At 38.9% G+C, this 24712-nt stretch overlaps 1 protein-coding gene across 1 annotated transcript in view; it reads right to left on the minus strand.

Annotated features, from left to right (window-relative positions):
* CPXM2 (carboxypeptidase X, M14 family member 2) overlaps positions 1–23684 on the minus strand; it is a 74062-nt gene extending 50378 nt beyond the window's left edge. The window contains exon 1 of the mRNA XM_035330422.1: positions 22946–23684. Within this exon, the coding sequence (XP_035186313.1) occupies positions 22946–23297 (352 nt within the window). The 5' untranslated portion in view covers positions 23298–23684. The remainder of the gene's footprint in view (positions 1–22945) is intronic.
* Between the last annotated feature and the right edge of the window lie 1028 nt (positions 23685–24712).

The following is a 24712-nucleotide window of genomic DNA, read 5'->3' on the forward strand; positions in this document are numbered from 1 at the left end:
GTCAGGAAGATGCACTCTCAGTGTTTCACAGAAGGTGAACAAAACCACAGAGAAGCATTTGGGGAGCATCTAAATGGCACAACAGAGCACACCTTAGAGACCCCAAAGTCAGCACCAACTGGGATTGGAAAGTTGTAGGGCAGAGGCAGAAAGCTGTGCCACACTTACTATTTAGCTGTGTCTGACTCTCACATGTAGTTTTGTATTGCTGTGCACAAACTGACAAAACATATATGAGATATCCTATGTTCCTTGTCAGCTCATAACAACATAAAATCCCTCAGGAAAAATATTACATGCTGTTTATTTGTGCTAGTATTTCTTTGCTTATCCTTAGAAAAGTTCTCACAAAAATCCGGGGCCAAAGTTTTAGGTCTTTATCAGAAGCAGTAAAGAAAAATGTTAAGTTCTAATGTATTTTCTGAAGTACCAACTGTGATCTTAGTGTTACACATGAGACAAGATGTAGACAGTTCGTCATTCTGAAGAGCTTTCAATCTAATTATCCAAAACAGAGAAGAGACAGGATTTATAAGGAAATCCAGAGGACGGAGCAGCTCAGAGGATTTTTGTTTCATTGGCAGATTGTTTTAATTGCATTTCCTTACAGAGTGCTTCATCTTTCATTGCACTCTGACTGGAAGAAGTCTCAAGCTCTGACAGATCTCCACCAGCAGCAGATTACTTAGCTGGGAACTGCTTGCCCCCCTTTAACAAGTTCAGTCCTCAAGACAGGTTTGGAAATCAATCTCATGGGGTAATCCAACATACTCTTTTCCATTTCAGTGTCTTTTTGTCTGCAAACACTCTCTAAAGGCTCAGGCACTGAACCACTATGAAGAAGTATCAAAAGCAAGATGCTTTGTCATACTCAGTTCATAAAAGATCATTTAGCTCTATGATTATACCATACCTAACTCAAGGCTAGGAGGACAATATTTAGGTTCTGCTAGAAGTTAATAAAATCAAAAATTTCCCACAAAGCAAAGCAAATAGTTCCATCAGCAAAGAATCCAATGAAGCTTGGCCTCTTTCTGATTGCATTTCACAGCCCAGTTCTGTTATCAAATATCTCCCTATCACTTGTAACCACAAAATCTGCAGCCCCATTTTCCTCAGCAGTGGTATTAGCACAATTGCTGTCTTCCATACAAAGACCTATTTTCATGAAGACCATAGGAAACTTGTTATTTTTGAGCCTGGCAGCTGCCTGCCAGAGCTGGCTGAAGCTACCCAGCCCACTCAGACGTTGCTGGAGTGACGTGCACTTGCCAGTGTACGTACAAAGAACCGGATTTGGTTTTATTCAGCAGACTGAAATGTTCCTAATTTATTATGAAACTGCAATATTCTGGGATTGCCTGTGGATTTCAAGCAATGTTTCTTAAACTGCAGGATGGGCTATTTACAGGCTGCAAAAAACCTGCCTGCATATATTTGTATGAAACTGAAGCCCAATAATAGTTTGTACGGATCAAGAATGTTCATATGGATCTCAGTTAAACATGACTGACTGCTCTTTATTTTTTAAGGATGAATTATTTGTATTGTCTGTGAATGTATCAGATTAACCGGCCAGTATTACAAAAATCCTCAGTTTAACAGGAGTTATCAATGGAAACAAGAACAGCACTAAGAACTGGTAGGAGCTATCTATGGTACGCAGTATAGATAATTTTGATGAAAATTGTGCAACATGTTGTTAACAATACACTGTCATTTCTTCATGTTGTCAAGCTTTACAATAGATCAAGTGAAATCATTAGGATATTTACCAACTATTCAATAATATCCAGGAATTTATTTTTTACTGTTTTTCATGCAAATTAGTAGGAGAGCACCTAATGTGCTTTCTCAGGAAGTGAATTAGATTTTAAGATGTCACTTCACTAGTTTACCAAATCACTTAAGGGTTGGGCTTTTTGTGCATGTGTGATTTCTTTTTTTAAACTTGGTCAGAAAAATGAAGGATTTTGCTCTAGCATTTGACTGTAAATTAATGAAGAAAAAATATGAGGACGTATGAGGAGAGGCTGAGGGAACTGGGGCTGTTTAGTCTAGAAAAAAGGAGGCTCAGGGGAGACCTCATTTGTCTCTGAAAGGAAGTTGCAGCAAGGAGGGTGCTAGTATCTCTTCTCAGATGAAAAGTGATAGGACTTAAGGCAACAGCTTCAAGTTGTGCCAGGAGAGGCTTAGATTGAATATGAGGAAGAATTTCTTCATGGAAAAGAGTAATTAGGTGTGGGAACAGGCATGGAATTGGTGAAGTAGCCATCCCTGGAGGCATTTCAGAGACCTGCAGATGTGATGTTTTGAGACATGGACATGTAATGTTAGTGGTGGAATTGATAATCTTAAAGGTGTTTTCCAACTAAAATGATTCCATGATTTTATGATTCCCTTCTCTGTTGGCCCCTCTTTCTCCAGGTGACTATACCAGTGACAGCCAGGAACAGAGCAGCAGGATTGTCCAGAAAAGACCATTGACTTTTGGGTATTTCCATCTCTGCAGCTCTGCACAGGGATGGTATTTTTGAAGTGATCAAGCCCATTCTTTTCAGTAGCATTGATGTATGGAATTTGTGCTGTCTTCCACAAGATCTTTGATTCTGCTTTTAAGTGAAATTTTGTTCTCTATTTATAGCCATAATATTTTATTGTTAAGACTTTAGAAATACTATTTTTTTTCACATGCATATGAATTCCATCATCAATAAAGAGAAAAAACTAGATGCATCTTGGACCAAATCATCGACCTGTAATGTACAGACATGGAGAGGGAAAAGTTTTCAGTATGACTTTATCCGATTAACCCCAAGTTACTCACTATAATATAATATGACCCACCTAAAGTTTCTATTTCCCTAAAGAAAAAAATAATAATAATAATAATCCTGAATCATGTTGTGAATTTCAGTTTATCTGTTCTACTTTGTTGTCCATGACATCCCCCTCCCACATACACACACACTTTCTTAATGCTACTAGAGATAACTAGGACAATCTAATTATTTTTAAATATACAGGAAAATAAACTGATTTATGGCATTCATAAATATCGTACTTTTAAAAGTATTGCTTTAATATATTCTATGTCATTTTAAGAAATCTTCCATATAACGATGAAAACTACCACACAGTTGATAAGACTGTCTTATTGCTGGTTTAGAAGACATACACAGAAGCTATAGAAATGAGGTAGCATGGATAAGCAGTGCAGCTTACCTCATAGATTCAACTTGAAATTACCTAATTATTTTCATTTATTTAACTGGTTGAAAAAGGTATTATTATAAAATACAGAAAATTCATCTGTGGCTTTGGAAGACATTTAAATCCACATACTATTCACATAAAAACTTAGTAACAAACTCCAGCAACACATTTATGTTTTACAGTGACATAAAAGCAAGCATTAATACTGCAGGTTTGGGGAAGAATCTGAGGTTTGGGCATTTCTCTTTTTCTGGCCTGTATCCAACCATGATTTCATTTGCAATTTTCAACCATGAGTAGGTATTCACTGTAGAAAAAAAAAGTCATTAACAAGATGTCTGGATCAAATTAATTAATTCCAAGACCTAAAAAGAGACAGGGCATGGATACAGATTTAATAACATTTGCATCTTGAAAAAGGGCTATATCTACATGTCCATGATTTTCAATTTTGCTTCTGCTAGCCAGATGGATGTTTGTATCCCAGCTAAGGACAGCAAGACATTTCTGATAGTTTGACAGTTAGCCATCACCTGTCCCTTGAAGTCAGGAGGGGGAAACCGTTAACAAATACCTCAGACCCCACCTCACCTCTTGGAATCTGAGCCTTCCAGTTATAATTTAGGGCTTACCTATAAAAAGAGGACTACCTGAAAGAGATACTGAGCTCCCTTCTCCAGCCAGCACCAACTCAGGTTGCAATCTCAATTTGTCTCTGCACAGGTATATTAGCCCAGATATGAATGTAGTTTTAGCCTCATGATGACATGCCCTAATGATGCAACATCTTCCACCAAAACTCTTATCAAAAACAAGCAAACAAAAACAACTCTGCAGAGTCAGCTTCTTTGTCTTTATATGTGCAGTATAATTATAGTTGTTCTGCTGCAACATTAGCTGTTCTTTATGGTAAAACTATTAGCAGGCATTCTTAAAAACACCAATTAACATCATAAGTAGAAGATATATATATGAACAGGGAAAGAAAACACTCCTGTTCATCTTTATTGCCTAAATTGTTCATTTATTTTATTTTTTGTATCTAAATAAGGATTGTCAGGTAAGCACAGATTGTCTTTATAGCTCTTGTATCTAATAAGGATGCATTTAGTAAATCATTCTGTATTGTCCTTTTGGAGACAAAGTGGAGAAATGATTGTTTTATTTAAAGAAAATTTTCCATCAATTTAAGTACTTGTTCAGTTCTTCAGATGGCAAGAAAGCAGAAGCTTCATGTTTTTTTTTTACTTATTTTTTAGGAGCCATACCTATAATCCTTTTCAATTCCCACAAGTCTGAGCTTGTCTAACTCGTCACACTCAGATCTGAAAGTGGAGAAATATCATCCCTGTGCAGTGTGACAGTCTCCCTAACATTTGGAGATGGAGTGTACTCAATTTATTTTTTATGATTCCAAATGTGTTTTAGCTCTAGGAGCTTTTTCATTTTAAAATATGTAAGAGCCCCCTTGCACTTGCAAACATTTGTCTGGGGAGAAAGGATGTTACACTATCCAGATACAGCAGTTCAGAGAAGATAGGAGGAAGTCAAGGAAGCGCTGGTGATGAATTGACACAGAATTTTCTCTATGCAAATAAATTTTTAGAGACAGAATATTTTGTTGTTGCTGTTAATATCTCTGTCTTTGCACTTGAGGCCTGAGCCAGTACCACCAAAGTCAATGGAAGAACTCTTGTTGACTCAAGTGGAAGTTGGATCCGGTTTTCACCTCATCAACCTCCCAGGATAACTGATTTCTTTAAGGTTTTCATTTTCCATCAAAACATACACTACCAGTGTGATCTCCAGTAATGCAGCACAGCCCTAGGTCTCACAGCAGTCAGCAGCAACAATGGACAATGAACTATCTTTTAAAATGATGCTGGTCAGTTTAGAAGGTCAAAAGCCCATATTGCATATCTTGGCCCTTATGTGGCCAGAGTTTGCCCATGTAGGGGGATAACAGTGACCAGAAGGCACCCACCAAACAGAGAAGGTCTGTCACTACTTGGAAGGAAAGCAGTATGGTGCCAGTGTGATGTGCTTTAGGATGCTATTTCTATTTCTAATTAGCAACCTATTGCTATAATCAAAACCAGTTTCTTATTTCTGCACACACATTTGCCTATTAGATTTGACTACAGTCTTGTCCCTTCTCTAGAGACCTTGTTCTCTGGGGACCCAACACATATCCTTGCTAAGACAGCATGCTCAGGCATCTCATGGCAAAGTCACATCTCATGAGGCAGATGTACTTTTTAATTCCTGATTCCCTATTTCTTTTTCTGGGCCATCCCAAAGAAGAAGCAGAATTTAGGCTTCATTTAAGCAAAACACTTAAACACAATTAAAGAAGAAACTGATAATCTATGAAACTACTGATATAGGTATGATAAGCACACAAACATATATTTGGGGGAGATGAAAACTTTAACACTTATATTATTCACACTATTTTGACCTAAATCTTAGATCTTTGTAGTCTTAGACAAAAGTTCTTAATGATGTCAATATAATAAAATTTAACCTATCATCTAACTTTAGAGCTTTTCCTATGAAACATGTGGTTGATAATTCATTCCAATAGTGGAAACTTAATGGAAACTCTGGCAGTCTAACACCTGTGTCTCAAATACTTAGGTCACGGATATGCCAAGTATTTTAAAAATGTAATGCACCTGAAAGGTGAAATAACAGTAAAAGCACATTTCTGCTGGCCTGCTACTTGCTGAAAATATCTTTTGGTTGCTTTACTGTCACAGACAGCCTTTGTGGGGGCTGAATTAAACAGAACAATGTTCTTCATTTTGTAAAAGTTTTGTTATATTTACAGACTTAAGCCATTTGTAGGGGGAACATGGTTTAGCTAAATTTTGCTGTTTTGAAGATGTGATTGTGGAAGTGTGAAATTTTCACAGATGTTCATGAGTCACACTCTATACTTGGTATGCCCCAGCTTTTCCCTGGAAACAGCTCCATGGATTTCAGTCTGAGCAGTTTTCTGACTTCTTTCACATAGAAAATATCACTAGCAATACATGCTAGTTTGTTTTCTGGCCTGAATTCTGACCACTAGCCCCCATGTGCCCCAGATTAATTGAAGCAGTATAGGCAGATGAAGGTTCTTCAAGAAACACATTTTGCTTTTATTTGCTTTTTGTTATAAACCCATTCCCAGGGCACTAAAAGAATAAAATGAGCAATGTACACTTACAACAAATCCCCTATATATAAGCTAAAATACTGAATTATAGCCCCAGATCAAAGATCAGTTAAAGGATTAAACAGATGCCAAATTTTATATCCTAAGACGACATTAACAACATTAACTGTGTTCTAATATTGCATCAAAGCTGTATATTTTTCTAGCACAATCAGAAAACACTGCACAGGAGTTTAAGATGTCAGTGACTTATATGATAAGGAGAAGGCAGTATTTATCACAGCACTGCAACATACACTTCCCTTTGTGGTTGCTGTTGAAGATTAAAAAAACAAAAACAAAAACAAAATAATTTTGGATAGAAGCCATAAAACCCAGGTCAGAGCCAAAGCCTGATTAACTCAGGAGGAGTATCTTGAAGGGCTCTAGGTGAAGGCAAAGCCTCGGTGAGGTTCCCACAAATACGACCCATCTGATATCTTTAAGCTAATTTTGATGATCAAAAAATATCAAAATATCCTGCTTCTTTGTAATGATCTTTTCCAGGGGCTTCAAGGCCACCAAAGTTATGTCCTCACCGTACCTGATATCAGCTGACACACAGCCTTTCCATGACACAAAGAGACTACTTCTTTCATGCTTCTTTTGTGCCACCTAAGTGCTGAACTGATGGCAGGACTGGACACAGCAGATGCCTGAAAGGCTGCAGGGTGCCAACTCTATGCAAGAGTAAAAGTGTTTCTTCTCATGTTTTTGAGGTAAAATTCAGCAGTTAAAATCAAATAAAGAATAAATTGAGGATTATCTTGATTTTTTATGTCAGATCTGGTATTCAGAAAGTACACTTTTTTATTACTCTTCACAGTATTGCTCCCTCACACATTCAGCTTGTGGCTGGTTCTAGATGCAACAAAAGAGCACATTTAAGACGGAAGAGTTTCTGTTATTTCTGGCACAGCTGGAGGCAGGAATTTCCAGAAAGCCTGTTCTCTGGGAGTTTTCTGGCCAAGCTTTCAGACTCAGGAGGAGGCTCAACTAAACTCCAGGCATGATATAACCTTCTTGGAGCTGCCTGTTGCTGCCATCATACAGTCTACCTAGGAGGTGACGTGATTTATGACATGGGCAGTACAGGAGCTGTATCCTCCATGCACAGAGCCAGTGTGACTGAGCAAAAGAAGTAGGTCCCCATTTTCCTCCTGGAACTGGAACTTGGTGCCTATGATCCTTCTGCTAGGGGTGAAGAAGCAACCATGCCTGTGAGTGCCTGGAGGCAGCCTCCTCCTCCAGATGGTATGGAAATACTGCCCACAGCTCTTGCATGTCTGAAACTGAGCTTGTCTCTCTTTCCCCTCTCTTTTCTTCCCTCTAGTAGATGAAAAAGGTGGAGGAAAGAGGGGTTTTTAGGTAGACACCCTGGAGTTTCTGCTGTGCGTGCCCATGGGAACACCACCTACACTGACCTGACTTGGGTGGGAATCAGACAACTTCATGTTCCAAACCCTGTCGTAGCAACAATGCCCTAATGAAAGAAATGATGTGATAACAAGCTGTATTCTGTGTCGACCATCACTGTATTTAGGTGTTAAGGCTCCCTGTAGACATAGCCCCAGGAAAGGTTTCTATTTACTCATAATACAAGGTACCCTCTCATTTGTATCGAAAGCTGATGAGTCCTTCACTTTCTCTACAAAAGTATATGTGTATTTAGTCACCCTGAAAAAGAAATATTTTTCCCTTTAATAGCCAAAAAAAAAAATACAGTTTGAAAAATAACATTTCAGTTCTTAACGTTTTATTATAAGCTTTGAGTAATACTGTCTTATGTGCTATTTATTTTAAAATGTCTCCTCTGTTGTTTTTCCGAAGCATGGGATTAAGACTTTCTGTAATTCCAGCTAAAGCCACAAAACTGAGTACAGACATCAAAAATGAGAGCCACTCTTTTTTCTTTCCAGATCCAAACAATTAGACTTAGCCAAACAATGGAGGAAAAAAAAAAAAAAAAAAATACAGTCAGACTGCTTGCAGACTGGCTGAGAATAGGACTAAAATTACCATTAAAAAGCATATCTATCCAATATGCTCATGCCAGAAATAGCTTAAAATATCAAATCACTGAGGTATACTGCAAGACCAAAGATTTTACAATAAGAAATTAATTGCAGCTATTAAAAATAAACATTGAAACTTGGAATACCATTAACAAGGATAAAATCAAGACAGAAAATAGCTACTATCTTAAGATAGTACCATGGCCCAAAAAATGAGACACCTTTAAAGTGCTAAAATTTAACCACCTTAACAATTCAATTTGAGTGCATTTTACCAAAAATAGTAAAACTACATACAAACAGTTGTATGAGTATAAAAATATCTTATGATACAATCTATTTCCTCTCCCTCCTATGAAAGCTGCAGTAGTAACTCTATACAGAATCTACTACACCCATAGCTCAGCATATAGCACATTCACTACACAGATGTAGAGCGTAACAGCTTAGTCAGGAAACTCCTTAAACATACATAAACTAGCAGATTGCCTAAACTTTGGGTCCTGGAAATATGGATCTTCCAAGGATTTGGAAGCATTAAGGATTTGGGGGCAGAGCCACCAGTTCTGGATCAAAGCAAGGATCCCAGGCTCCCCATCACAAGGATCAGAATTACACACCTTAGGCTATAGTAGACCTAGTGGTGAAGTAGATAAGAACAGCTTCAGTCATTCTCTACAAAATCGTAATTTCACTGAAACAAATGGCACAACTATGTTATCATCCAGTTTTCACTTTCTGTCTTCCTAGCACACACATGAAGCACACACATAGAGGAAAACAAAACAAAACAAAACAAAAAGATTGTAAAAGAGTTCTCATTTGTATTGCTGAACCATTAAATTTTATTGCCACTACTATCATTGCCTCCATTCTTAAGTACTAAATTTACAGCTGAGAAACTGAAACCAGCTACTTACCAATCAGCACTACATAATGCCATTATACTTCTAATCAATTTTAAGTCCTAGCATAGACCAAATGGTATTTGTTTTACTTTCCTAAAAGGTGGGAAATGTTCTGAATGTGATATTGAAACCGAAACATTAGCTTCCTTTGATGAAGCAGTCCAAAGCTTAAGACAAGCAAATGAGTGATGAAGATAGAATCACTTTGCTGTTCCCTGCTGGGTTCCACAGTAGGCTGTTTTCTACCAGTTTAGCTCTCAGACTTAGCTCTTGGTGGTAGCCAGCAAACTTCAGAGCCAGCACAAGTCTGAGCTATGCCTTTAGGCAGCAGATAGTCATTAGTCATCTTAGCTGTAAGTTGAAATGTCATCTTTCATTTTTTTCATGATTAAAACTAAAAATATGCATTTACCAACAGAATGTAGAATAGAAATAATCTGTCTGCAGTGATACCTAGGTGAGCAGTGTAGGACCATCTTTTTTAGTCATGTTCCTCCTCTGCTGATCGGTGAAAAATTAGTCCTTGACATTTTTAAATCTTCCCAAAGGGTATGTGGCTAATCAGAAGTGGCATTAAAATCTGCCTCCCCTGTGCATAGACAAGCACGCAGTTGCAAACACACCTCTGTGAACCAAGCAAGAAGACCCTCGAGGTGGGCTGGCCACTTCAGCAGAGCAAACCATTGCACCCCAGCACCAAACTGTGCTAATAGCAGCAGCCCCTGGCACTTGTCTCTCTTCCTATAGGAGCAGTAACAGAGCTGCCCACCCCAAGGAAGCATCAGGGAGTGGTAGGAATGCTGCTCAGGGCACAGGGTTTGTTTGCGAGTTGTCACCCTGTGCAGGCTGGTCTCAACTGCAGCCTATGCCTCCTCCAGGTTGCACATCTGGGCTAAATACTTGACCTATATAGGGAGCCTGTGACAGGAAATACCTAAAATCTATCCAACTTGGTTTTAAAACCTTTTATACGGTGTAAGTCTCGGTTTTATGGAGACCTGGTGTGTCTGCTCTAGCAGTGAGTTTAGACATTTAAATGTTTTTTTTATTATTTTTTTTTCTTTCTAAAATCACATCTGTTGTTACTATTTTATATGAAATAATAAGATGAATGAATAAAAACAAATACTCCTCATAAAGCACAGAAGTCCCTGTAGTGCCTGGAGCTGTTGCTCAGACGGTGATTTCAGAAGGAAGTTGTGTGGTTACAATTAACCTGATTTCAAACCATGTGCTCCTTCCCAGCCCTTAAAACAGAATGTTTGTATTTCCTTGAGCACAGTAAAAGAAAAAAAAAAAAAAAAAAAAAAAAAAAAGAAAAAAAAAAGTTTAGTTGGCTTGTTTGCTCTTTATTTAATTATTCTTTTTGATGGACTTTTTTCACGGTTGATCCAAGCTCAGCAGTAATACTGTACTAAAAAGTCAGAAGTAGCTCAGATTTCTGAACTCATGTAACAAAGCTTTCTTCCTTCCTTTGGAGCACTCCAAGTCCAAGCTGTTGCACCCTTGAGAAGCACCCTGAAAGCAGACTGTTTAAGGGTTCAAAACTGCAGGAAGTAAAATTTCAAGAAACAATTAGATCTCAAATATTTGAGGAAATCAGCCCCCAGCCTGGATTGAAATGTGACTACTCACATTAAAAAGTGAAAGTAAAAGAAAGTAAGAAAGTAACCAAGAAAGAAAGAAAGGAAGAAGAATGAAGGAAGGACAGAATGACAGAAGTAAGGACGGATGAAAGGAAGGATGGACAGAAGGAAGGAAGGAAGGAAGGAAGGAGGGAAGGAAGGAAGGAGTTGTTTGGGTGCAGGAGGGGTGCAGGAGAGAACAGGTCCAAGGATGGTGTTTGGGCTCACTGTGGGACACAAACTCCAGGGCAGCACAAGAATCCCTCTTGAAAATGTGCCACCAATGCAGAGATCTAAGAACAGAGCCCAGCTCCTACAGGCAATTAATTATTCCCTAAAGTAATTTCAGAAAAAAAAAAAAAAAAAAAAAAAAAAAGACTTTTATGGAGCTCAGAAAACACACAAGCACCCTGCAGTCAGGCTCTCCCTTTCCCACGTTTCAGCAGCTCTGTTTCTCATGAGCTTTTGCTTATGTTCCCAAAGGATTTGGGATTTCAGATGGCTTTTTAGCTTTCAGATGTCCACTGTGAAGATGGCACCGTGCACATATGATAGCCCATACATTTTAACTCCCCATCTCTACCTGCCCTTGAACTAGTCATGGGAGAGCCAATTAATGGAACTTATAAATAAATAAATAAATAAATAAATAAATGCCTCAAGCCCAAGCAAACACCAGAATTCTGTGGTTTTAGAAGTTCCATTAATATCTGTTAAATTTTGAGCTCTCAGCATTTTCACTAGCTTTCTGCCTGCAGAAAGAGAAATGCTAAAAATACCATGAGAAAGACATGGCACTCAATATTTCTCAACTGATCAGAGGGAAGGACTGGAGGTTCAGCAGGGAAGCTCTTGCGAAACTCCAGCTCCATGCTAGAGAGCAAAGGATCTGAAACAGTTCAGGCAAGGTTCAGACAAACATCTCAAAGGGTGGGCACCTCTCCAACCCAAATGACTGTGTGTCCAGAGGCCCTTCCTCCTCATTCCAGCTTCCTATGAAGGCTCCTTGAAACATTGCACAGCCCACAAAAAGATTCCCAAAATTCATTCTTTCTAAACATCTCTCATGCTTTGTTTAACAACTCAGCCTTGGTCCAGCAAAGGCTCATAATCACAAGCTAAACATTTGGCACGTAGGACTCAACTGATGTGAAGCTAAGTGTGTCAGAAGTTTCAAAGGACATCAAATGTGAGTTTTTAGTGAGTTTAAAATTGAATGCATGAATGTATGATTCTTCAAGGCCCAGAGATCCACACCAATGGCTTACCACTTACCAGCCTGTGGATTCAATGAGGACTTCTCAGGAATGCATTCAAATAAACCCAAATATATGCTACCTGCCCAGTGGGGTTTGACATCCTTTACCCGGAGACAAGTCTTGTACTAGCAATAAATAGCTGGTGGTATTGTCAACAGAGTCCTTGCCTCTGCTGTAAACTTGATTGTGCTAACATGAAAAGTTCAGGCCATGATCCAGGATTTATCACTAACTCAACTACTGACATAGAGAGCCCCTCTTCCCAGCCACCCACAGGAGCTGGAAGTATTCAGAGGGTGTAGGTATTCTGCACTTGGAAAGCAGGGGAATAGAGAAAGCTTCAAGGCAAGCTTTCCTGAGCATAACAAAATGTTTTTCAACTTGTTAATTGGGAGGAAAAATCTGGTTCAGGATTAATGACTAGAAATATGGAAGAGTTTTGCAGAGGAATAGTTCTGTGCTATTTTCTCTCCATGCTTTCAAAGACCTCAGTGGCATTTTAGCTGCATAACTCCCATACTAGAGTTTTTAATTGTATTTTGAAAAGTTTCCCATTCTAGTTCTCTTGTAAGAGTGTATGGTCTCTCTCTCGGTCATTGCCATTTGACAAGCATTTCAAGTATTAAAAAGCCAAAGTATATATTTGCTTTTTGCGTATTATTAGCAACATCAAACAATGCAGATGTGTCTACAGTATTTTGTATTCCATATATTACTAGCATTCATCATGATTTGGATTATATAGAAAGTAGATCCACAAAATATTTTCCCTTCTTTTCATTTAATAGTTTAAAATAACATTGAATGCCTTCAGTTGCTGGATGAGAGCTTTGTTCTTTGTTCATTGTGGACTTGAACTATTGCTTGCAAACAGACATCATCCTTTTTTCTTTATAGAAGTGTTTGCAGATCCTAAGCAACAAGCAGTAATTTTGCAGGAAAAAAGAAAAAAAAAAAAAAAAAAAAAAAAAGAATCAAAAAAATATTAACCATCATATTTTCTTCTTTATTTTTTTTCCTTGTTTTCTTTTTTTTTTTTCTTTTTTCTTTTTCAATAAAGAATTCAGTCATTCAGGCAGAGAACAGATGGTAAACCTTGTGATTACAGTGAACAGATACCTCATTCCTCCTGTGCAGCAAGTTTGGCAGCTGAGGAATTTATTTCAGCCTAAATTTCTACTCTGAGCCTTGTGCATCCCACCCATCTCTGGATATCTGCAGTGCCTGGGCTCACTATGGAAGCATTCACAAAGGTCTTTGGAAGAAGACTCACAGCTTTCTGCTTTCTGTGTATGATCCCTCAGTCATCTCTTCCTCTATAAGATGGAAAAAATATTTTGGGGTCCCATCTAAGTCCAGATTTACTCTGGGAAGTTCCATATGTATCACCTGTATATAACCTGCATACATTTTTGGTAGGGTTCTCAATGGAATTCTTGCTTGGAAATTAAAGTGTGCAAAGCAAATGTTGATTAAATACTTGGTGGGATAAGATTGGCTCTGTCCTTTGGGATAGGGTACTTGCAATCCATCTTGGGATAGTGAATATCATTCTAACTGTTTCTGAAATAGTTTTTGTAACTTCTCAGTACATAAGCAATTAAGAGGAAAAATAAAAAATTGATGTTGTCAAAGGCTGAAGTTTTAAGTTCTACTTTTACATGATCACATTCAAAAGGCCTTTGGCTGAAATTGAAATTTCTGCCCTAGATCAGTAAAAATCTTTGGGAGGTCTGAAATCTGGTCCCATGTTCAGATGTCCTGTCATGTGCATGGGGCAAACTCATTACACTACTGAAAACTATTTTGGGGAAAAAGGAGTGTATATTAAAGCCAATTAAGTCATTAGGGCTGGTAGTAATGGTGGTGGTATGGACTGCTTACGTCCAAATTTGAAATCAACTCTTCTAAGAAATTTTGAACTTTTCCCTTCCTTTGACATATGTTATATGAGCACCCTGACAGTAGAGCAGAGTCATAAACCTGTCACCATTAGATACAGTCTCTCTAAAGAGGAGAACATAAAAATACACCAATTTCTGGGAAAGAATGAGAGAGAGACTGTTCAGTTGCTTCCACTGCAAACACCATTTTTCCCAGCACATCGTGATGACTAATGCACTCAGGCAGTTTACAGTAAACCTCACATGTGTTAGAAGCAGGAGACACTTGGCCTCACTCTATACTCTCTTGGCAAACAGAACTTCCATCAAAATGGGATCATGAAGACTGATTTACTCTCCAAAGATCTTATAAGGAAATAGGGAAAAGGCAAATCTGGGGACAAGGGAGACCACAGACCTCTTGGGTCCCTCTGTAGGCCAAAGAAAACTGTCTACGTCAAACTGGGACTTTTGGGGATCCCCTTCAGGTTCCCTTTAGGTCCCACACAGAAGGACCAGTCTTGTAGAGACAAGGGAAATGCCAAGAAAGGTACTGCATTTGTGACACTTGGGATTGTGAAGAAGAAATAATCTACAGGAAGCACTCAAACACAGTAACCCAAGAAAGCAAGTCAGATTTAGGAAACTATTAGCCATTGTCTGGATGAGGTATTGAGGACCAAAAGAAAAAAAAAAAAAAAAAAAAAAAAGCTGAATAGAGGACTCTGTTGCTTAAGTTGCTGCTGATGCACAAATCTCCAAGCCCTTTTAGATGCACAAATCTCCAATTAATTACTATTTTGCCTTTAAGACAACTAGAAAATTTGTACACACAGCATAGTTTCCTTTTAGGTACCTGCAGTTCACCTTTGGGACATATCCAGTGTCTCCTTCTGAATAGTCAAGATCTGTCCAATGTCCACTATTAAATAAATAAATAAAAATATTCAGACACACTATTCACTTTGAATATTAAATTTTCCATGCCAGTAACTAGAAACTTAAGAGTAGAAAAGTTCTGTAGTAGAAAGAAATAAAAAGAAGTGTATGCTGCCAGTACACGAACTGTGTTTAACTTGTGTATACAATAACAGTTATTACATTCCTTGTTTAGACTGTTTGATTCAGCAGCACATTTGCAAATTCAGCATCCTGCTAATGTCTGTGTGAAAGCAGAGCAGCAGAGCTACATTATTTACTGGATAACAGAACTGTACGCTTACAGTATTTTCATACTGTAAATAACTGCAATTTAACAGAAGATTAAGCCTTTGGTTGCTTTCACTACTAAATCAGATATTCAACTTCACCTGTGATTAATAGTTACTGGAAGTCACTATGGTCTGCTAAAACTGTTCAGCTTTTGTGTGATCTTCTTCGATATCAAATCCCAGTTGGCACACTGAGACTCAGCCACACACAGACCATACAGTGCAGGTTTGAAGCTCAGTTATATGTTAGAACAGGGAATCGTTCACTTTTTCTGATATATTAGTAGTATGTCATATAATTTTAACAAGACATTCTTGTAAAATATATTTTACAGTGCATTGAGCTAGATTCCCATTTATAAGACAGCTGCTTGGAACATCACTCCAGAATCAGAAAGTCACACTAAAGCCTCATTTTATTAAGAAACAATGACATAGTTCACTGTAGAAATAAAGAATAAACACCTCATCTTTACTTGTCTCCATTTAACCTGTAATAACATGGTACAAATCCTTGCTTGCCAATATCAGTATGTTACCCAGCAGAAAGGAACTATTTGATGTCCATAAGAGGACTCGGATATCTATCAACAGACTCTCCAGAATATCCTTTTAAATTTAATTCAAACAGGGCAAGAGAGATTGTTAACTAAACCCAAGTATTCCAAAGATGCTTTAAATGATCCTCACATACTTCTTTGATGTCTTCATAGGCACTCTGACTCTCAGAGTCACCATCTGGCATCTTTTCATTCCCCCTGTTGTTTTTCTCACCTTTTTTTTGTTGCCATTTTTAGCTATGGTAAAAAAAGGAGAAACAGTTTCTTGTTTTACACCTGTCAAGTTGATTTAGCACTGCCTGTTGACTGCATGGAAAATAAAATGCCTTGCTCATCTCTAGCTGGGCTCCAGCACTTTTTGCACACTGAAGACACCCAGAGTATCCTGTTATTCCCCAAAATGGGCCTATAAAACCACAAGGTGACAGAATCATAAATGTTCCTTTTGCTGTACTACAAGGAAATTAGAAATGTATTTAATTCTGAAGTAATGAGTCAACATTTCAGTGTATTTCACTGAGAGTAATATGTAAATAAATAAATAAATAAAAAGCATCTAACATTTCCTGAAGTAAAGAGAAAGCCAAAGAAAGGCTTCCAGAGAGGCTGGGTAAGCCCATGAAAGAGATAGCTGAGGTGTTCAGTGATCAGCATCCTCCATGGCTTAGGAAATGAAGTCCCCATCAACAAAGTTATCAGAGAACAGTGGTGTTAGATGGCCATGGTCATGGTGACATCTAAAGCCCCTTAAGCCACTGTCCACATGCTTTATTCTTGTCAGGGCATGGACAGTGTGTTCAAGCAGGTTACAGAGAAGTAGCTTCTGCATCAGAGACATAACTGCACAAGTATGATGGCTATGATCAGCCTTGAATGAAATCCCTTGCAAAGAGACTGTAATGCCCTCTTTCTTTCATGGCTTATTGAATTAAGAAGGACCAAACCATCCATTAAGGCAGTTCCCAGGGACAGAAAGCTTTAAGGTGATTGCCTGCTCCTAGCATGACTGATTGTTACTATCACCTCTGTTTTCTCTCAGGGAATGTTTGTTTGAGCTGAGAAAATGCTGTAGGAGTGTTTTGCATGTATAATCATTTGTTTTTAAATTTCAGCTGCATCAGAGTTTTGCTTGTTTATGTTTTCCACAGGTAACCAGCGATGATTGTTGAGGGGACATACTTGTATATTTGTTTCAAAAAGCCCCACTTTCTAAGACAGGCAGTACCACAAGACATAACCTCACCGGAGGCCTGACAAGAGGGCCAGATTTATTCAGATTTATTGCATTCTTTGCATAATAATGTGGTAGTGGAACCCCCCCCACACACACACACCCTTTTGATAATATAATCACAAGCAGCTATTTTGTGTGAATATGACAATCAAATTTCATCTCTGTATCCAGACAATAAATCTTTCAGAAGTCTGCTTTTTACATGGACAATGAATTGGGCAAGGCTCAAAAAATCCCTGGAAGAAAAGGCTCATATTTTTAAAATTCAAGAAATTGCTTCTTCTGCACCATATCTTCAACTTCCAATACTCCATCTTTTTGATAGATTCTAAGTTCACATAGCTGATAGAAGTCTTCCTGCCAAACCCAAAAGAAATAATTGAGATTTGATTGTGAACCATTGGAATGACCTCTCTAACCAGCTCACTGAACAGAGAATAACATTAAAAAACAAGAATGAGTTCAAATAATGAGTGACTCAGAATATGCTGGCATTTCAGGGACAGGTCTAGGCTCAGATTCATATTATTAAAATCTATTCAGTGAAATCATCCCTTTTTAAAAAAAGGTATTTTTCTCACCTTAAAAATTAGTTTGAATTCAGAGAAGCTTGCTAAGAGAATTATCATAGAAAATGGTGTTCTCTAGCGTAATCAAATGTGTTTATTCAAAATTTTTTCTCATGTTATATTATTCATTGAAGCCATAGCTAATCAAAAAGAGTTGGCTGATTTTGAAGGCATTGCCCATTATTTATTCTTAGTCATCCTTTTTCCTCTTTTGTTGTGACATTCTTTAAAGGATGGGCTCTTAAACAGAATGGTTGTGTTATGGTTTATTATTCTACTTATTTGTAGAAATGCTGAGGAGCAAATAGAAGCTGGTAGATGAAAGAAAGCTCATTAAAAGCCAGATGTTTTCATCTTCGCTTGTCACATCTGGCAATTAGGACATGATACAGGTCGTATTAAAATTCATGGGAGACATTCCAAAGAGCATGTAGGGCCAATGAGTTCAGGTGCTAGTATAAGAAGTTTAAGCAAAAGTTTTAAAATTACAATCTACATTCTAGGTCACAGGAGTGCTCCAGTTTATCTGGACTTCTCAGGAATGGGAGCCAGGCTGAAGACAGAGGATACCAGTGGGTTAGATAACTGCAACACTGATAATATTCTTGGTTGCTATATAGGTCATTTACAACTCAATAGCATTCACTTCTATATCAGCCTCTGTATGCAGTCATGCCCAAACTTCATTTTACCTTCTGATTCAGTTCTCTAACCCCAAAGCCTGTTTCATGGCCCCTCTGATTCACTGTATTACTAGCCACTGCCCCATCTCCCTTCACACCATCCCCTCTAAGCTCTCTGATGCACTGCCTAAACCTGCTGCTGACACAGCTCTCTGCCAGACCCTCACCAGCCTCCCGCCCCATCTTGCATTCCACAAAAATGTATCTTGCCAATCTTTCTAATGATTTCTTCCTAGCTGGAGCTCTGAAACATTACCCCATCTCCAATGTGCCAGCAAAGTTCAACATTCTGGATTTCCAACGCCTTCAGAAAACTGACTTTGATGACTCCCTTTGCTCCTAACCTTCCTCCCAGCTCTCTATGTATGCATCCAGCATGCCTGCCCATTTTCAATCTCCTCCCTGTCTGCTCCCTTTCTGTCTTTTCTCTAGCTAATCCCACCCAATTTTGGCAAGCAATGCTGATTCACAGGCTACCTCCTCCTTCTGTCTTTCCTTCTGTTCTAGCTGGAAACCTAGTGTAAAAACTAGACTAAAACCCAAACATAGCTCCTTTGTTTTCCAGTGGCAGTCAGAATTGAGGTGACAGAACAAGAACCATTATAACACATGTAATTTTTTAAGTCATATTTGTTTCCTAGGAAGAACTTTTGCTAATGTTTGGTAAGTCCCAGCTTTCTGCACCTTCCATGAACCTGATAGATAGTCTCAGGTTTAAAAAAGCTGTGTAGATGGCACTTTGGAAAAAATGGTATCATGTTCAACATGAAAGGAAATATGGAATAAAATATTTTTTGCATTGCCTTTCTAACATTATTTCATAGCTATGCTGAAAAACAGCAAAATTATAAAGGAATATATAATTACAGGTATAATTGTGTCAGATTCAGGCACAATAGGAATGATGGTTTAACTGTAACCCTGAGCAACAGGCACTATTCAGCAGTGTTCATGGGCACCTTATCCCATAAACCTTTGTGAGGTGAGTTTTGGCCTCTAGGCAGAAAAAGTCCCAAACCATCTGTGGGGGTCTGCCACACAGGTGGTAGCTGAGGCAGCATTTATTAAACTCCATTAAAGAACTCATAAAAGAAAAAACACTCATGTTAATGGGTCTCTTTCCACTGATTTGAATGGGCTTTGGATCAAGGCCTAAATAATCAAGGATGGAATTAGAAAAGGGAAAATTTTATATACAGAAACCCGTCAATCTGACTGTTTATCTTCCAACGATGACTTAGTACCATTTCATTTATAAGTCATTTAAAGGGCAAGAAGGCAGGCTGATACTTTTTGCTGCTATCTGAATCAAATATTTGCAAATATTGATTCCAACAATAATTTTTCAAAGATATACATATATTGCAACCCCACTAACATCAATAGGATTTCTTCCTGCAATTATATTTCACAGATTGAAAACATTTATATTCTCACCACCTTTAGTAATTAGCTTAAATAAATTGAGCCCATGTCATCTGTTATGTGCTGCATCCTTCAGACTGCTAAGTTTGATTTCAGCTTTGATTCAAAGCTAGAAGTGATCAGTACCAGCTGCTCAGGCAAAGGGCAGATCACATTTTCCCGGTCCTCTGCCTTCATCCCAGCTCTGAGCCAGCCTATTGTTTGTTACAACTAATTAATCCCATATGCCCCAGCTTCCAGTGAGCCTCAAAAAAAGCAGATTTTTGTATTTGCTGCATGTCCAGTAAATTATTTTCAGTTCTGGATACATGTACAAGTACATGGATGTATACACAGATGTACAACACGCACACAATTTACACAGCCAGACTTGTAGTTACTGCTCTTGGTTATTTGGTAACCACCATTATTATTTCAAATCGTCCTCCTAATTGGCCAAATGTGAGAAATTATAATTATGCATTATTATTTACGCACCTCTGTGCAGGACCAGATGTTCAGATATTCATTTCAAACCCAATGACATGGCACTAGGCATTGGTGTCATTACACTGCACTGCTCTGATGGGACCTGGACATCTACCCCATGCCCTTGCTGGACTATTGCTGCCTGTTGCCACTGGCTGCCTTTTGGAGAGGGAAAAGGAGAGATTTCAGATGTTAGAGCCAGAATTTTTATCATTGTCTCTAGTTAAAATTGCCTGATACTTCCTTTTAATGACTCCTGTTTTCAGTTATTTGCATCTTCAACAAATGGTAACCATTCTGCTTTCTGGGTGTCTGCCCTAAGGTTTGCTATGGCTATTTCCGTTAATACAGTTCAACTTCTCCCAAGGAAATACATTGCATTTTACCATATTAAAGTAGATCTAACAACCACCTTACTGAGTAGGTGTCAAGCCTCCACGTGCTGGAGCAAGGAGCAAAGGTTTGGTGGAGGAAATCAGTTTGTGTTGCTTCTGGCTAACCTCACAAAGGTCATGGGCTTTAAAACTTCTTACTGCAGGTGGCTGGTGGAAGCTTGGAAGCTGGTAACTGTGTCAAAAGAGTACATGCCAGCTGTGAAAACAACAATGGAGCTATTTCCAGCTGCTTTTTGTTGAGCATCATAAATTTCACCCATGCTTTCCTTGGCCTTGTGCTTGGCCACACTGAGGAAGAGGAGGGGACTGAGGAGGAGCTCACCAGGCTGAACACAGAAGTCAGGTAGGGTGGAAATCAAGAAGAAGTAAATAGAAATTAAAATGAATCTTGTACAAGTCAATTGGTTGGCACACAATGGAGTATGTTTGAGGGAGAGTTTAAGGAAGAGTTTTGCTTGTGTTTTTTTGTTGTTGTTGTTTTGTTTTGTTTTGTTTTTCTTATCAAACTCCATAATTTCCTGTGTAGAAAAGGAATGTGATTCTACTTGAAAAATCAAACATTTTTAGGAAATGCCTGTAAGACCTCAGTTTGGTCTTCCAGCATAGTTGGCATTTCGTGCTGCATATGCACAGTGCATAAAACAAACCAGGCTGGGAAGGGAAGGGTGCTGTGCAATGAAGGAGCTCAACATCGGTACAGCTGCTGCTTTCTCTGCACCTGCAAGGTGCTCAGCACACCAGGTGGGGAACAAGAACGATGCCTGTCTGCCAAGATAAATGAACATTGCCCTTCCAGATTAGAAGTCATTCCCCTTGCTGTCACTGTGCCTCTGTGCTTTCTGGGGCATATGTGAAACCATGGTGCCAGGGAAATTGGGAAAAAGCCAACCAAAATGGTGGAAGCAGAGCTGAACTGCACAACACCCCACTACAGGTGGGAATCCTGTGTTGCATCTACCACTTTGAAGTAGAAAAAGCCTGGGATCTAATGAGGTAACTTAAAAACCTGTGGTTAGCTAACAAATGAGGCAGTACTTGAGACCTGGAAACTGTTGCCTACTTCTGGCCCCTGATGGATCTTGCTCTCGTCTGTGGTTTCTGCCTTGATTTACACTGGCAATCCAAACTGGCTGCCCCACAAAGGGTTTTCAAGATTTCAGAAATGGTATTTCCTTACCACTGTTTATTATTATAACAGCTAAGAACTTTTCTAATCAAAGATTAATTGATTTCTATCAGTGTTAACCTTAAATTGAAAATTGTATGTTTGCTATTGGCTAGATGTAAATGAAAGAAAAAAATAATAATATCCCTATACAACCCTTGTTTTGCTGCATTGCACATAGTATTGTCTCTGGATTTCAAACATTGTGCCCTATCCTCTGGTTGTTACCATTAAAAGTTTCCTTCTGAAGTATAGAGAAATTCATTTTTAAGTGAGTGGGATTTGGTCCCTAACTGTCCAGCTCTGAAGTTCATCTCATGGGCTAAATTCAGTTCTGAGTGTGTTCCAAACCTACCAAAAGTAACGACTATACATGCAGAAAACACAAAAATAAACTTTTCCTTCAGGGTGGTGCAATTAGCTCTTAATGGGAACAACTGGATGGTAATTGCTAACAAGGTTTCTGCTAATTTTAATAATAGTTGCATATTTACATTCAATCACATGCAGTAAGCAGAAAATAAAATAAAAAGTGGTCTTTTTTTTAATAAGGATTTTTTTGTCACTTTTTTACAGGCCAAAAATTACACTGAGTTTGCTATGGCTCAGTCTCTTACAGTGAAGATCTTTGTCTACATATCTTCCTCTGCAGGGCTTTAAAGTGAAATCTCAAATGAAATTCACACTTGTAAGTATAATGAATTCAGGAGCCTCTCTTACACTAAAATTACCAGGGACAAAGTAAGGTGTTAGCATTTACAACCCGCTTGTACTTCAGAATCTGTCTCCCTTCATTTGTTGTTAGAACTGCAAATTTAACAACAATCCAGCTGTCAAGTGTAATTAAGAAGGAAAAGTCCATACACTAGCTACAGTGCAGCATAATTAGTACATTAGCACTGCTAAACCTCTTTATTTGATGAGGAAGGGGTTAAAAAGCCTGTAAAAGTTCTGAAGACTTGTTCTGCAGGATATTAAAAATTAATGTGTTGTCATCATCACCACCACGAGCACAGTTGTTATTATTACCAAGACTCCCATTAACTGGATATTCATTAATGTTAAAAGTCACAGTCAGCATGAGATTCAGCAGACTCCAAGCTCTGGAGGAGGAGGTGGAAAGTTACCTGGTGGAGTTTCAAGAATGGATTTTCCCTTTTTGCTGCTTTTCTTCGGTTTTAACTCTTTCCTGCTCGGTTTGAACCCTGGGTGCTCCTCTGGCTGTGCAGCACGGATAGTTCCCTCCTCTCCAGGTTGCTCCGTGAAAGGAAAATACTCTTCACCAGGGTACGGAAAGGAGTAATAATGATCCCTGTTGCTAATCTCCTGCAGATAATAATCCTGATCGTCCATGGGTACAGCCTGGGACAGATCCCCCAGCAATAGGAGCCCAAAGGCGCAGAGAGCGAGGCAGAGCTGAGACGAACATGAGCTTTCCTTGCCAAGGGCGATCATTAGTGTTTGCTTTCTCCTCTGCATGCCCCTGAACTTTACTTGGGAAGAAGGGGAAGCAGAAAGCCCTGGCAGGGGGATAAGGGAGCCCGTCTGCGGAAAGTGCCTCTGCTCTGGGCTAGTTTGCAGAAGTTGCGAGGCGTGCAGCGGGACAGAGGGCTGCAGAGGGAGGGGGCAGGAGAGGGATGCATGTGATCGCTGGGCTTACCAGCCAGACAGACGGACAAGCGCACGCGAGGAAGGCAGAGCGCTCGCTCTGCTGGCGCCTGGCAGGTGTGATCTTCAGCATAACCCTCTTGCTGCTTTGCCTTCCGTTGTTGTCGCTTTCTTCCAAAAACACAGCTAGGAGGCAGCTCTGGCTAAATCCCCTAAGAGTTGCTTTAGTCTTCCCACATGCAGCCGATCCAAGTGAGTGTTTTGTCAAAGAAAAATAAAATTGGCAGCAAGCCTTCGCCTCCCAGCCTGCGTGTAAAAGTGTTTCCCTCCCCTGGGAGATTCTGTGCGGGATGGGGGTGGGCACACACCGCCCTGGGCGAACCTGCCTGCTCTGACACTTAGCATGCACACATATATGTGATCAGTCAGTGTCAAAGAGTATGCCATGTATGATGTATTATAAATCTTTCTGTTTTATTTTTTCTTTTTAGCTTTTACAACAGTAGCATCCCTCTCCAGCACCGATCTCAGCTTCCTTGGTTGCCCCAAACAATATAACTAAATACATAACATGCACCAATTATTCACAGGCTTCTCCTAGGACATAGGGGTGCTCAATGGCCATGGCCCAACTAAACAGCAGGAAGCTCTTTTTCTCACTCTTTTTGGAAAGATCCTGACTTTTGTTCTCTCTGAAACATCTTCCAAGCAGATTAGGTTGCACTGTGCTAGCAGCAGCACACGTGCAACCCAGTGTCGTTAATGGAATCAATTTGTCTGGGGATAAAATCTTGTCTTTCATCTTCTTCTTACCTCCAAAATAACCTTCAGTGCTGAAGGAAATGTGCAGCCATTGGCCCACATGAAATATGAATCCTCACTCCTGTGTTGAAAATACCAGCTTATATTTTCATCATGTATATTGAATTTCTTGCCATTGTCCAGTCACCTAGGAGAAAGTACTACATCTGTTACTCCGCTCTTCATTCTGCCTTTGCAATCACATTCTGTGTGTGTTTCTCATAACTTTAATAACATAATAAGCACAATATCACATCTCAGTACCTATATCTTTTGGAATATTTGGTTTCCAGACTGTGGATGATCCTGTGCCCCGTATTTAATTGTTGTCCTTACTTTCTTAACCATTATTCCAAAAGCAACTTAGTGAATACACTGTGTCCTCCCTTTTACTGACACACAAACAAATGAAAACATGTTTTCACCATTGATTTTATTTTGAGTCTGATATTTTATATTTTACATGTTTTTAAAACTCAGAACTG

The sequence above is a fragment of the Oxyura jamaicensis genome, chromosome 6, assembly GCF_011077185.1.
Source record: "Oxyura jamaicensis isolate SHBP4307 breed ruddy duck chromosome 6, BPBGC_Ojam_1.0, whole genome shotgun sequence".
NCBI lineage: Eukaryota > Metazoa > Chordata > Aves > Anseriformes > Anatidae > Oxyura > Oxyura jamaicensis.